General features: G+C 44.7%; 1 protein-coding gene across 3 annotated transcripts in view; it reads left to right on the forward strand.

Annotated features, from left to right (window-relative positions):
- Positions 1–14,979, forward strand: part of LOC126263196 (steroid hormone receptor ERR1-like) — a 453,409-nt gene that overhangs the window by 210,217 nt on the left and 228,213 nt on the right. For all 3 annotated transcript variants that reach the window (XM_049960270.1, XM_049960261.1, XM_049960276.1), the window contains exon 2: positions 13,965–14,084. In XM_049960270.1, the coding sequence (XP_049816227.1) occupies positions 13,965–14,084 (120 nt within the window). The remainder of the gene's footprint in view (positions 1–13,964; positions 14,085–14,979) is intronic.

Here is a 14,979-nt window from a genome sequence, read left to right on the forward strand (position 1 = left end):
AGAGAGCCCACTGATTATTGGTGCAGGCTGATGAAACACTGTTGTGTTAAGTACTGTTTAGTACCAACTAAAATACTATTCTCAACAAGACTTCTCTTCATAGCATCACTCTTTTAGTAAAAGCATGTGCTCGTCTTGCGTCTGGTTAACTTGTCACTTTGCTTGTTTTTTATACGAACTCAAACATGAGTGCTTGAAAACGACAAACAAGCCTATTTATACGGATAGAAAAGGTTCCAAACGTAATCCCAATCGTGCAAAACACGCTTTCATTAGCAAACGGAAACATATTAATCGATATAGTATCGTCAAAAGTAGAGTGTTCCGACATGGGCGAAAAAAAGGTCAAATATACGGTGCTTGCATTACCAATTAAAGATTTGTTTAATTTCAAGATTAAAAAATACAAGTTGAAACTTTAAACGCTTGTGTTTTCAAACCAATGTTTTTCAAGTTGGAGCTATAACTCATGGAAATATAGATGTAATCACACTATACCTTCTTGTAACTTGTGAGTCGGCGCGTTTTATCTACTGTAGTACGTAGAATCTTTGCGACATATTTTAATTTCAATTTTTGAAGCACCGTTTTTAAAAAGACTTTTTTGTCGAAAAACTGACTTATTTCAGCATGCCGTCATTTTGTTTAAAAACATTTTTTTAATATCCCTACGTTCTGCGTTAGACAGTGTCATCACTTTCAAGCAGTTTTTGAGGTTTTGATTTAGCTTGAAAATTGTGGCGTTCAGAGCTCCCACCAACTGCCCTCGCACTCCGCGAAGGCCATTCGTCGATGCCGTATATTGTCCAGTGCGTGCAAGTTTTTTACTTAAAAAAATACATTAAACAACCTCAAAGGTGTGCAATGAAGGTCTAACGAAAGTCAATGTTGTAATATGTTTGTTATTTTATTGGACAAATCGTTAATACCGGTTCCAAAACTGAGCGCCACCCTGGTCTACCATCTTAAGAAAACGTACGTCTTCGATAAGCAGAAAATCATTTCGCCATTAGGCAAATCCGAAGTTGATATTGCCTTCCAAAAGTGCCGTCTCACGCATTCTAGAACAGAAAATGTCGAAGGATGGCTTTCCATTTCTTTACTCTCTTACTTCAAAAGATTTAATCGATTGGTTGAGCTTTAACATAATTGGCAGAATCAGTTCTAGTGTTCTCAGTAACACCTCAGCTGAGACACATAGGCTGCATAACAATTGAGTCAATGTATGCAAAATCAATGACTAGTGATTTCTTCCTCAACGGAGTTGCGCGTAAGAGCACAGGAAATTAGAAAACTGCTACAGTAGCTTGCCGTATAGCCACCTACTCGTAGACGAATAATAAAGAGATTTTCAATCTGTTGCATCGAATGGATGACTATGATGTATGGTTGTAGTTATGTTCCTGTTGTTACGAATTAACTTCATCCTCACGATAAAATCAAGGGAATCAAGGGAGCCGCCGAGTTAACGTCTTCGCCCGACAGATGGATCAACACCAACAGTGGCACGTGCTCTTAACTATGAAACATGCGACTAGATTTGGGAGCTATCCGAGGACACTGACGCACCCCCTACAGCTCAGAAATTCCACGCCACCTCCTCCCGGCCAAATCTTACTGATGGAAATTCCACCCACTACCAGGATTCGCACCGACCTTCCCCGGTTTCAACCGGCACTGCACTAGCGTGGATTAGCGACCTTGGATACAGAAGCAAGTGTACAAATACTAGGTATTAGAATCTAAAGTTCTAATTAATAGTTACGAAAGGCCGTTATTGGACGTTTATATGCAAGAAATTTCTGCAGAGCTTAGTTTTGGATCGTCGCCGCTGAATTGGGTAACGTGGAGCGAAGCCCGATAGCTGCTCGTATATCGTGGGCTGAGCGTGCTGCTCGCGTGAAACCGGCTGGCAGGAGGAAGGCGAACGGCCTTGGCCTTGGCCGCGGGCAGGCCGCGACTGAGGCGGTAGCGTGCTGCGCTGCCTGCCAGGCCGCAGAGCTCGCAGCGCTCACCACTCTGTGTCACCGTGCCACCTCACCTGTCTCCAGTGAAACGAACGTGTACTCTCCGTGAGTGCTAGAACCTTAAGGGATCCACGCAACAATGAGGTATACGGCCTAACTCTTAAGACAAAGAAGGACGAACCACGAAGGGATTATCCGAATGGAACGGAAATCGGTAGATGTGACGTACATGTACAGACAAACAAATGATTACAATTTAAAAATAAAAAAAATGATTTATTCAAGAGAAAGAACATCACGAATTGAGCAAGTCAATAATGCGTTGGTCCACCTCTTACCCTTATGCAAGCAATTACTGATAGAGTTGTTGGATGTCCTCCTGAGGGATATAGTGCCAAATCCTGCCGAATTGAAGTGTTAGATCATGAAAATCCTGAGCCAGCTGGAAGGTCCATAAGGCTCCAAACGTTCCCAAACGGAGATAGATTTGGCGACCTTGCTGCCCAAGGTAGGGTCTGGAAAGCACGAAGACAAACAGCAAAAACTCTCGCTGTGTGAGATCAGGCATTATCTTGCTGAAATGTCAGCCCAGGATGGCTTGCCAAGAAGGGCAACAAGATGGGGAGTAGAGTATAGTCGACAGACCGTTGTGCTGTAAGGGTGCCGCAGATGACTACCAAAGGGATCCTGCATTGAAAAGAAATGGCACACCAGAACGTCACTCCTGTTCGTCTGGCCGTATGGCGGCGACAGTCAGGTTGGCATGCCACCGCTGTCTGAGACTTCTCCAGACAGGCCTTCGGCCTGGAATCTGATTGACTGAAGTAGAATTGGCAAAGACGCATCTGGAGACGATGCCCCGGACGGTGGGATACCAGCCTAACTGTCACCCGCTATACAGCCCGACAATCGGTAGTGATGGTCTACGGCGACTTTTCGTTTCATAGCAGGACCACTTTGGTTGTCAACTGCAGCACCCTTATAGGATAGCGGTACGTTGACGATATTCTACGTCCCATTTTGTTCTCCTCTACGGTAAGCCATCCTGGATTTAAATTTCGGCATAATATCCGCCCCCACAGGCGAGAGTTTCTATTGCTTGTCTTCGTGCTTGCTGAACCCTACCTCGGCCAGCAAGGTAGCCAGACCTCTCCCCAGGTGAGAACTTTGGAGTATTATTGGCAGGAACCTCCAACAAGCTTAGGATTTTGACGATCTAAATCGCCAATTGGCAATACTGTACTTTGGCACGATATACCTCAGGAGGAAATCCAAGAACACTATCAATCAGTGCCAAGTCGAATAACTGCTGGCATAAGGGCCAGAGGTGCACCAACGCGGTATTGGCTTCCTCAATTTGTGAAGCCCTTTCTCTTGGATAAATCATGTAATTTTTCTAAAATTGTAATCATTTGTTTGTCTCTACATGTACGCTGATCAGCCAGAACATTATTACCACCTACCTTGTAGCCGGTATGTCGTGGCATGGAAGCCATGAGGCCTTGGTAGGTCGCACACAAGTCACCTACGCGCACAAGTTATTCAATTCCCAGAAATTCCGGGGAGGGGGCGATGCACTCTAACACCACGTTTCAATCACATCCCAGACGAGTTTGATCGCCTTCAGATCGGGCGAGTTGGGGGCCGGCACATCAACTGCATCTCACCACTGTAGTCCTTGAACCATTCCATCACACTCTAGGCCTTGTGACTTGCCGTTTTATCTTGCTGAAAAACGTCAATGCCGTCGGGAAACATAATCGTCATGAAGGGATGTATGTAGTCTGCAACCAGTGCAGGATACTCCTGGTGCCTTTCACGAGGTCCACTGGACCCATGAATGCCCACGTGATTATTCCCCAGACCATAATGGAGCCGCTGACAGCTTGTCTCCGTCCCGCAGCATAGTTTCCCTGGAAGACGACGGATTCGCCCTCCCATCGGTATATGGATTCATCAGACCATGCAACGCTCTGCCACTGCGCCAACGTCCAGTGTCGATGGTCGCGTGCCCATTTCACTCGTAGTTGTCGATGTCGTGGTGTTAACTTTTGCACATGCATGGGTCGTCAGCTACAGAGGCCCATCGTTAGGAGTTTTTAGTGCGCTGTTTGTTCAGACACACTTGTACTCTACCCAGCATTTAAGTCTCCGCCACATTTCGCCGCCTGTCCTGTTTTACCAGTCTGCCCAGCCTACGACGTCCGGCATCTGTATCGAGGTGTGGTCAGCCAACACCATGACGTCTGTATGCCGTTTCACGTTGGCTGTGCCACATGTTGAAGACACCACAGCACTCCTCGAACACCCGACAAGACGTGCAGTTTCCGAAATAGTCGTGCCGAGCCTCCGGGCCATCACAACCTGTCCTCGATCAAATTCAAATAGATGGCGCGCCTTGCCCATTCTACACACGGACAGCAAGCTCACTGACACTACAGGCACCGACGTGAGCCTGACAAACATATTAATGCCTCGCCAGGTGACACTGCTATAGCCACGACAGATTTATGTCGATAGCACGTCGGTGGTCATAATGTTCTGGCTCATCAGTGCACATCACATCTACCGACTTCCGTCCCATTCGGATAATTCCTTCGTGATGGTCATTTTTGTGTCTTAGAGTGTAAAATGTGCCGTGCCCTAGTACGTGTATGGCCCTCCGCCGTTGGCATACATAATGTCATAGGAATTGATGCTATTGCGTGGTGATATAGGATATACAACAGATCCCCATGGATCAATCCGTCCAGCTGTTCTTATTACTGGACAAGCACCTCACACTCGCCATTAGACACCCAAGTGGCGCATGTCGTTAACTGTGTGGAAGTCAGTGCTGTTGTAATGGGTAACAATTGTGTAAGACTACTATACAGCGTGTCTGAGAAGTTTCCGTACCCCTGGGTCAAAATCGAATATTTTCGATTACTTAGATATGTATCCAACTGCTCTCTATGAGCACGATCGTGCATAACACAGACACCTATACGTGTCCATGTCGTTCTTGACATCTTGCGGAGCATTTCCATCTGTACTCCGCAAGCGACCTTAAAGTGTGTGGCGGAGGATAATCTTCGTACCACTTTCACTTTAAATTTCTATGGCCTCCCTGTATAACCTTTCATGATATCCGCTTGTGGCTGCCAATAGTTGAGTCCTGTCAAAATGAATTGATATTTTGATAACCGTGGCATGGCGCCTAGACCGCCCCCCCTCCCCCCCGGTTGACAAAATTAATGCGATGGTCTCCTGGCCTGTAAAGCATGTTCCGCCAACAGCTGATCTGTCAGTCTCCCCTTTTCTGTACTTGCCCTTGTGCTCTGAGTGCCGTTTTTTGACCGTTTGAACATTCTTTTCTTAGTACACACGTACACTTCCCCACACATACAGGAATTCTATAAATTCCTGCTTTCTCCAGCGGTTGGCGAGCATCCTTGGCCGATTTCAGGTGATCTTTTATCTCCCGTGTGGGTGTGTCGATTATTGCGATGTTTCTCATTTTCACGAGTTTTCCTACGCGATCTTTAAAGTCCGTAATGAAAGGTGGGAAAATCTTTCGATTTCACCGGCGCTTGAACATCGCCGTGATTTCTACACGGTGGTCTTAGCGCTTTTTTTACTTCAGTGAACGAATTGGAAATTTTTGGTAAGTTCCTATGGGACTAAACTGCTGAGGTCATCGGTCCCTAGGCTTACACACTACTTAATATAAGCACAACACACAGCAAGCGAGTAACCATTCTTGAGCAATGCATTAGTGAGATGTATTAATTCTGCGTCATGCAGTCCTGGTTCGCAGATTTTCCTTGTCCTATTCGCCAACGTTTTCATGATGCCTCGCTTTTGTTGTGGGCTGTGGTTCGAATCCCGGTGTGGGTAATGGTCTGTGTGCGTGGGTTTTCGGTAAACCGTGTGGAGCAAGCTACCATCTTCTTTCTTGAAAACTAGCACGTCAAGGAAAATCAATCTCCCGCTTGCCTTCTTCTCCTTGGTTAACTGAATCTTCAGACTGATCTCGTTGAGAAGTCTGTGGAAACGACCCAGTTCCTCCCTGCCATGTAGCCACAAAACAAACGTATCATCCACGTACCGGAACCAAATATTTTGTTTTTTGTTCGCAGAAATCCGTTCGACTACGGCACAATAGCCCGGAACATTTTATTAATTATTTCGCTGCAGTTTTCTAAAGTTGCAACTTTTCTGTATACAACAACATCATCCGCGAAAAACCTCGTGGTACTTGCGACGTTATCTACTAGGTCATTTATATGTATATTATGAAAAGCAATGGCCTATAACGCTCGCCTGGGGCACGTTCGAAATTGCTTTTGCGTCTGAAGGTTACTCCCAGTTAAGGATAACATTGTGTGTTCTGTTTCCTAGGAACTCTTCAAACCACTCACTCAGTTGGTGTGATATTGCGCACGCTCACAATTCGTTCTTTAGGCGGCAGTGTGGAACTGTCTCGATCGTCTTCTGGAAGTCAAGGAACATGGCATCAACTTTATACAACATACTGAGGCCAGGAACATGGGCCTATAGTTTTGCGGATCTATCCGACGACCCTTCTTGAAAAGGGGAATGACCTGCATTTTTTTTCTAATCACTAAGAATGCCGTGCTTATTTAGCGACCTACGATCAATCACTTCTACTACAACAGGGGAGAACTCTTTCGCATACTCTATGTAGGATCGTGTAGGTACCCCAAGAAATCCAGTGGTTTTTCCCCTGTTGAGTGATTTCAGAAAAATACGTTCGTGCGACGATTTAAAGGAAGAGTTATGATTCGGAAAGCTTCGTCGATAATTTTGTAAACTTCTTCATTAGTCTTGTAGCGACGTTGAGCGACATGGGACTTGCTTATTCCTCATAATGAATTGTCTGAAGTGATGAAGGAAGTGATGAAGTTCGAGCCTCGTCGTGACCATTTTATTGAGGCTGGAGATGTTCTGGAGAATGCCCAATCCAGCAGCGTCGAAATTTTTTATCAAGGAACTCGAGCACCTGAATGCAATACTAATAAAGATCCGGATTGCTAGCCTCAGATGTCATTCAAAATAACCAGACACTGATAATAAAGACGATGAAGTAACAACAGACGAAGTATGCCGCATCAGCTATGTAATAACATTAGTGAGACACCAAAACCTTCCATCAAAACAGAGCTCCCCCAGCAAGTCAGTTCCAATGGGTGACCCAAGAACTTACGAATGTGGTTTAGGATTTGTCTCATGAGTTACGTGAATCATGTAGTGAAGCTCCTTCACAATATTTCGGAGAACTATTGGACTCTGAGGCAATAAAGCTGATTATTGAGAGGGAAATCTATATTCTGTGCAGTAGACATCGCCATCGTTGAATATAAGTATAAATGAAAGGGAGAAATTCGTTGCCACTCTAATTTGCGTGGACATAATAAATTTGCCTTCGTATAGCTATTACTGGACTCACTCCACAACTATAGAAAAAATCTCCAATGTTACGAGTCCGAACCATTTTCAGAAACTCCGCAGATACCTTTACTTTTCGAATAGTTCTGCCAGTTCTAGGGGCAAGTTGGTGAAAATTAGACCTGTTCTGAATGTTGTAGTAAGCAGGTGTCGAAAATTTGATGCAGAAGGTGAGTATCCAATTGATTAAATTATGGTTCCTTATAAAGTGGAAGCACCCGTGGTCTAGGGGTAGCGTCTTTGATTCATAATCAAAAGTCTTCGTTTTGGCGATCCCCGCCACTGCCTAAATTTTGATAAATAATCAGCATTGGCGGCCGAAGACTTCCGGCATAAGAAGTTAGCCTCATTCTGCCAACGGCCTTGTCAAAGAGGGCGGAGGAGCGGATAGAGGTTCAGGGCACACTCTTGTCCTAGGGGTGGGAAATTGCCCCTAAAGGCGGAAGAATCAGCAATGATCAACGACATGAAGATGCAGAAGGCAATGGAAACCACTGCATTAAAGACACGTAACGTGCATCCACAGGACATGTGGCCTGTAATTGAAGAAGTGTCATGATGATCTCTCCATTGGCAAAAGATTCCGGAATAGTCCCCCATTCGGATCTCCGGGAGGGGACTGCCAAGGGGGAGGTTACCATGAGAAAAAGATTGAATAATCAACGAAAGGATAACGTTCTACGAGTCGGGGCGTGGAATGTCAGAAGCTTGAAGATGGTAGGGAAATTAGAAAATATGAAAAGGGAAACGCAACGGCTCAATCTAGATATAGTAGGGTTCAGTGAAGTGAAATGGAAGGACAAGGATTTCTGGTCAGATGAGTATACGGTAATACCAACAGCAGCAGCAAATGGTATAACAGGTGTAGGATTCGTTATGAATAGGAAGGTAGGGCAGAGGGTGTGTTACTGTGAACAGTTCAGTGACCGGGTTGTTCTAATCAGAATCGACAGCAGACCAACACCGACAACGATAGTTCAGGTATACATGCCGACGTCGCAAGCTGAGGATGAACAGATAGAGAAAGTGTATGAGGATATTGAAAGGGTAATGCAGTATGTAAAGGGGGACGAAAATCTAATAGTCATGGGCGACTGGAATGCAGTTGTAGGGGAAGGAGTAGAAGAAAAGGTTACAGGAGAATATGGGCTTGGGACAAGGAATGAAAGAGGAGAAAGACTAATTGAGTTCTGTAACAAGTTTCAGCTAGTAATAGCGAATACCCTCTTCAAGAATCACAAGAGGAGGAGGTATACTTGGAAAAGGCCGGGAGATACGGGAAGATTTCAATTAGATTACATCATGGTCAGACAGAGATTCCGAAATCAGATACTGGATTGTAAGGCGTACCCAGGAGCAGATATAGACTCAGATTACAATATAGTAGTGATGAAGAGTAGGCTGAAGTTCAAGACATTAGTCAGGAAGAATCAATACGCAAAGAAGTGGGATACGGAAGTACTAAGGAATGACGAGATACGTTTGAAGTTATCTAACGCTATAGATACAGCAATAAGGAATAGCGCAGTAGGCAGTACAGTTGAAGAGGAATAGACGTCTCTAAAAAGGGCCATCACAGAAGTTGGGAAGGAAAACATAGGTACAAAGAAGGTAGCTGCGAAGAATCCATGGGTAACAGAAGAAATACTTCAGTTGATTGATGAAAGGAGGAAGTACAAACATGTTCCGGGAAAATCAGGAATACAGAAATACAAGTCACTGAGGAATGAAATAAATAGGAAGTGCAGGGAAGCTAAGACGAAATGGCTGCAGGAAAAATGTGAAGACATCGAAAAAGATATGGTTGTCGGAAGGACAGACTCAGCATACAGGAAAGTCAAAACAACCTTTGGTGACATTAAAAGCAACGGTGGTAACATTAAGAGTGCAACGGGAATTCCACTGTTAAATGCAGAGGAGAGAGCAGATAGGTGGAAAGAATACATTGAAAGCCTCTATGAGGGTGAAGATTTGTCTGATGTGATAGAAGAAGAAACAGGAGTCGATTTAGAAGAGATAGGGGATCCAGTATTAGAATCGGAATTTAAAAGAGCTTTGGAGGACTTACGGTCAAATAAGGCAGAAGGGATAGATAACATTCAATCAGAATTTCTAAAATCATTGGGGGAAGTAGCAACAAAACGACTATTCACGTTGGTGTATAGAATATATGAGTCTGGTGACATACCATCTGACTTTCGGAAAAGCATCATCCACACAATTCCGAAGATGGCAAGTGCTGACAAGTGCGAGAATTATCGCACAATCAGCTTAACAGCTCATGCATCGAAGCTGCTTACAAGAATAATATACAGAAGAATGGAAAAGAAAATTGAGAATGCGCTAAGTGACGATCAGTTTGGCTTTAGGAAAAGTAAAGGGACGAGAGAGGCAATTCTGACGTTACGGCTAATAATGGAAGCAAGACTAAAGAAAAATCAGGACACTTTCATAGGATTTGTCGACCTGGAAAAAGCGTTCGACAATATAAAATGGTGCAAGCTGTTCGAGATTCTGAAAAAAGTAGGGGGGTACAATATGTACAACAACCAAGAGGGAATAATAAGAGTGGACGATCAAGAACGAAGTGCTCGTATTAAGAAGGGTGTAAGACAAGGCTGTAGCCTTTCGCCCCTACTCTTCAATCTGTACATCGAGGCAGCAATGATGGAAATAAAAGAAAGGTTCAGGAGTGGAATTAAAATACAAGGTGAAAGGATATCAATGATACGATTCGCTGATGACATTGCTATCCTGAGTGAAAGTGAATAAGAATTAAATGATCTGCTGAACGGAATGAACAGTCTAATGAGTACACAGTATGGTTTGAGAGTAAATCGGAGAAAGACGAAGGTAATGAGAAGTAGTAGAAATGAGAACAGCGAGAAACGTAACATCAGGATTGATGGTCACGAAGTCAATGAAGTTAAGGAATTCTGCTGCCTAGGCAGTAAAATAACCAGTGACGGACGGAGCAAGGAGTACATCAAAAGCAGACTCGCTGTGGCAAAAAAGGCATTTCTGGCCAAGAGAAGTCTACTAATATCAAGTACCGGCCTTAATTTGAGGAAGAAATTTCTGAGGATGTACGTCTGGAGTACAGCATTGTATGGTAGTGAAACATGGACTGTGGGAAAACCGGAACAGAAGAGAATCGAATCATTTGAGATGTGGTGCTATAGACGAATGTTGAAAATTAGGTGGACTGATAAGGTAAGGAATGAGGAGGTTCTACGCAGAATCGGAGAGGAAAGGAATATGTGGAAAACACTGATAAGGAGAAGGGACAAGATGATAGGACATCTGCTAAGACATGAGGGAATGACTTTCATTGTACTAGAGGGAGCTGTAGAGGGCAAAAACTGTAGAGGAAGACAGAGATTGGAATACGTCAAGCAAATAATTGATGACGTAGGTTGCAAGTGCTACTCTGAGATGAAGAGGTTGGCACAGGAGACGAATTCGTGGCGGGCCGCATCAAACCAGTCAGTAGACTGATGACCAAAAAAAAAAAAAAATAAAGATAACAGGGGTGCTGGCTATCTACTTTAGTATAGTCAGAACAAACCCCACAAGTTGGGCTTCAAAACTGAAGTATACAATACGAATATCCTCATAACGGTAGCTTACAAGAGAATATTAGACCATCTTTCTGAGAATGACTTTTAAGTACAGCTCACTTCGGTTTCTGTAAAGGCTTCTCTACTGCAGAGCAATATATTATGTAAAAATCTGGTTTCTTACAGATCTAAACAAGAAAAATTTCCTTTCTTGATCTGACGGTTGATTGTGTAAATAATAAAATCCTAATAGGGAAACTAAAATATTAAGTTAGTGTCTAACTTCGTAGCGTTTTCCCGCAAGTTTAACAAACAGAGTAGATTCACATAATACAGACTTTACTCATCAATAATATATTCTCATTCACTGTTCACAACAGCCTGCCGACGCTGGGACAACTTTTCGAATCCGCGAGTGTAGAAATCATGTGTTTCTGAAGCGAAGAATTTGTCGAGCTATGTTCGGAACGCATTTTCACTCCAGAGGAAGTACCTAAGGCTATTCGATAGAGAAAGGAAAAGGTGAAAATCTGTGGCGCAAGATCAGTTGAATAAGTTAGGTGTGGAATGGCCTCTCAACCCTACTCCTGTATAGTGTTTTTTGTCAGTCTAGTAGCAGAATGCGGGCGGGCGTTATCGTGGAGTAACAAGACTTCGCCCTGGAATCTCATTACTGGAGTAGAATTGACTTCGCCTATTATCTCATTACTGGAGTAGAATTCTCTTCAGTGATGGGTCCCGTTTCGAACTGAGCGCCGATGACCAACGAAGATGTGTCTGGAGGTGCCTTGGTTAGTGGTGGGATACGAACCTGGCTTTCGACCGCCATACGGCCCAACAACCAGGAGTGATGGTCTACGTTGACATTTCTTTTCATAGCTTGACTCCTGTGGTTGTCATCCGCGGGACCCTTACAACACACGGTACTATATTCTATGCCCCATTTTAAATATTGCCTTTCATTGCAAGCTGTTATGGGCTTACTTTTCAAGAACGTAATGCCCGCCCTACACGGCGAGAGTTTGTACTAGTCTCCGAACTTGCCAAACCCTGCCTTGGCAAGCAAGGTCGCCGGGTCTCTCCCCAACTGAGGATGTTTTGGGCTTTATGGGCAGGATCTCCAACTAAATAGGAATTTTGACGATCTCCCCCCCAACTGGACAGATCTGGTACGGTTCCCTCAGGACGACATCCGACAACTCTGTCAATGCAATACTTGGGTAAGGGCCGAGGTGGACCATTGACGTGCTCAATTTGTGAAGCTCTTTCTCGTGAATAAATGATTCAGTTTTTCTGAAGTTGTTATCATTTGTTTGTCTGAATACGCACTCCACATCTACCGATTTTCTCCCATTCGGATATTTCCTCCGTGGTGCATCGCTTTTACGTCTTAGACTGAAGCGCCAAAGAAACTGGTATAGACGTGCGTATTCAAATACTGCTGCGACAATGGCAGGTTATCAAGATTTAAGTGAGTTTGGACGTGATGTTCTAGTGATGGGACACAGCACCTCCGAGATAGCGATGAAATGGGGATTTTCCCATACGACCATTTCACGAGTGTACCATGAATATCAGGAATCCGATAAAACATCGAATGTCCGACATCGCTGCGGCCGGAAAAAGATCCTGCAAGAACGGGACCAATGACGACTGAAGAGTATCGTTGAACGTGACAGAAGTGCAACCCTTCCGCAAATTCCTGCAGATGTCAATGCTGGGTCATCAGCAAGTGTCAGCGTGCGAACCTTTCCACAAAACATGATCGACATGGGCTTTCGGAGCCGAAGGCTCACCCGTGTACCCTTGATGACTGCATGACACAAAGCTTTACGCCTCGTCTGGGCCCGTCAACACCGACATTGAACAGTCGATGACTGGAAACATGTTGTCTGGTCGGACGAGTCGCGTTTCAGATTCTATCGAGCAGATGGACGTGTACGGGTATGGAAACGATCTCATGAATCCATGGACCCTGTGTCAGCAGGAGACCATTCAAGCTGGTGGAGGCTCTGTAACGGTGTGGGGCACGTGCAGTTGGAATGATATGGGACTCCTGAAACGTCTAGATACATCTCTGACAGGAAACATGTACGTAAGCATCCTGTCTGATTACCTGCGTCCATTCATGCCCAATGTGCATTCCGACGGACTTGGGCAATTGCAGCAGGGCAATGCGACACCCCACAGTTCCAGAATTGCTATAGAGTGCCTCAAGGAACAGTCTTCTGAGTTTAAAAAGTGCCGCTGGCCACCAAACTCCACAGATAAGAACATTACTGAGCATATTTGGAATGCCCTGCAACGTGCTGTTCAGAAGAGATTTCGACCCCCTGCGCTTACGGATTTATGGACAGCTCTGCTGCAGGATTCATGGTGTCAGTTCCTTCCAGCACTACTTCAGACATTAGTCGAGTCCATGCCACGTCGTGTTGCGGTACTTCTGCGTGCTCGCGGGGGCCCTAAGCGATATTAGGCAGGTGTACCAGTTTCTCTGGCTCTTCAGTGTAGATTGTATTAATGAAAACCGCATCAAAATCCCTACAGTAGTTCCTGAGATCACACTGACAGAAAAACCTGGCGAGGGACTTTAAAATACATAATGAAGTAATCTGGAAGTAATTCCTGTAATTATCATTACATTGAGTAGTTTAGCATTAGTCATAATTTGTTGTTAGTTTACCCTACATAGGCAACGAGTAGTGCTGCCTGTTAATGTTCAACTTGGCACGTTTCACATCCCTTCATGATGCCATTTACGGAACATAAAAGGCCCATGTTTTCTCCAGTACGGGCTGCCAAATACTGGCGTGACTTCTTGTGAAAGGGTACGGTCGATTAACTTTGAGAATGTGTGCTCCACTTGCGACTTCACGACATAGAGTGTTTTTTGTCGTATACACCTGACTTTGTCGCACCCCGACTCACCATTTGCCGTAAACTGCGATGAACAGAGACAGAAGTGAGGGTGAGGTGTGTGTTGCAGGTGACGATGATGTCGCGGGCGGAGGGCCGCGTCAAGGAGGAGGTGGAGCCGCTGTGCTCGCCGTCCAACAGCGGCGGCAGTCTCTACTCGCCGTGCACCACGACGGCGCTGCCCGGCGACGTGAGTACCGCAGCCGCCACCGCAGGACGCCCCACACGCCGTAAATATCGCACACTCGTCGCCGCCGCTACACTTCTAGTAGGCCTACTGCACGAGCTTCCGCTCCCTTTTCTATCGAAACAGCCTAAACAACTGCACCGTAGTCTCTGTACACATACACTAGACTCGTACACAGAGCCCAGAAGCACTCGTTCACCTGCATTTGGTGAGACTTAGGTCGGTACAGTATCTCGAAGTTTCAATTCAAATTACCTTTGCTGCTGAAATAAAATTGAGACAGATCGATAGCCTTCTCGTATTTGGTAGATCTTACGTCAGGTGTCGACTGGAGGCTCTCGACTTCTCCTGCCCCGCGTCTCTTCCTTAATTTGCTGGTAACTACACCGTTTTTGATCCCATGTAGTATACTAAGCCAGCGTCTCCCTCCCGCTCTCTTCACTGCGCCGTTCTCTTCGATTACTCTTTGTTCCAGTCAACGTTTTCGCAGTTCATGCCAAACTAAGATGCTTTCTTCATTCTTATCGCTTACGCATCTATTCTTTCCTCGCCCTTTCTTTTAGTATTCCTCGTTCCACATTAATGCAATCCATTTCCTCTAAGCGTTTTCTACGCAGTTTCGTTTAAAACCCTCCAAGTATTTTTCTTCTTTCTTTGGTTTCTTCACGATTCATTACTATGCAGTAACACTCCAGGTGAAACATTTCCCGAAAATCTTTCTCATAATATTAGTTCTGTAGAAACTCTTTTACTGTCAACAAACCTTTCGCCATTTCAGCAGCTTTCTTTCTCTATCATTCTTCGTTCAAGTAAACTTTTTGAAATTTATGTCCCATCCAAAATGTTTTCCACGTTATTAGCGTTTCCAGTTGTAGTCTTTCCTAATTTTTAAATGATT

This window comes from Schistocerca nitens, chromosome 1 (genome assembly GCF_023898315.1).
Source record: "Schistocerca nitens isolate TAMUIC-IGC-003100 chromosome 1, iqSchNite1.1, whole genome shotgun sequence".
NCBI lineage: Eukaryota > Metazoa > Arthropoda > Insecta > Orthoptera > Acrididae > Schistocerca > Schistocerca nitens.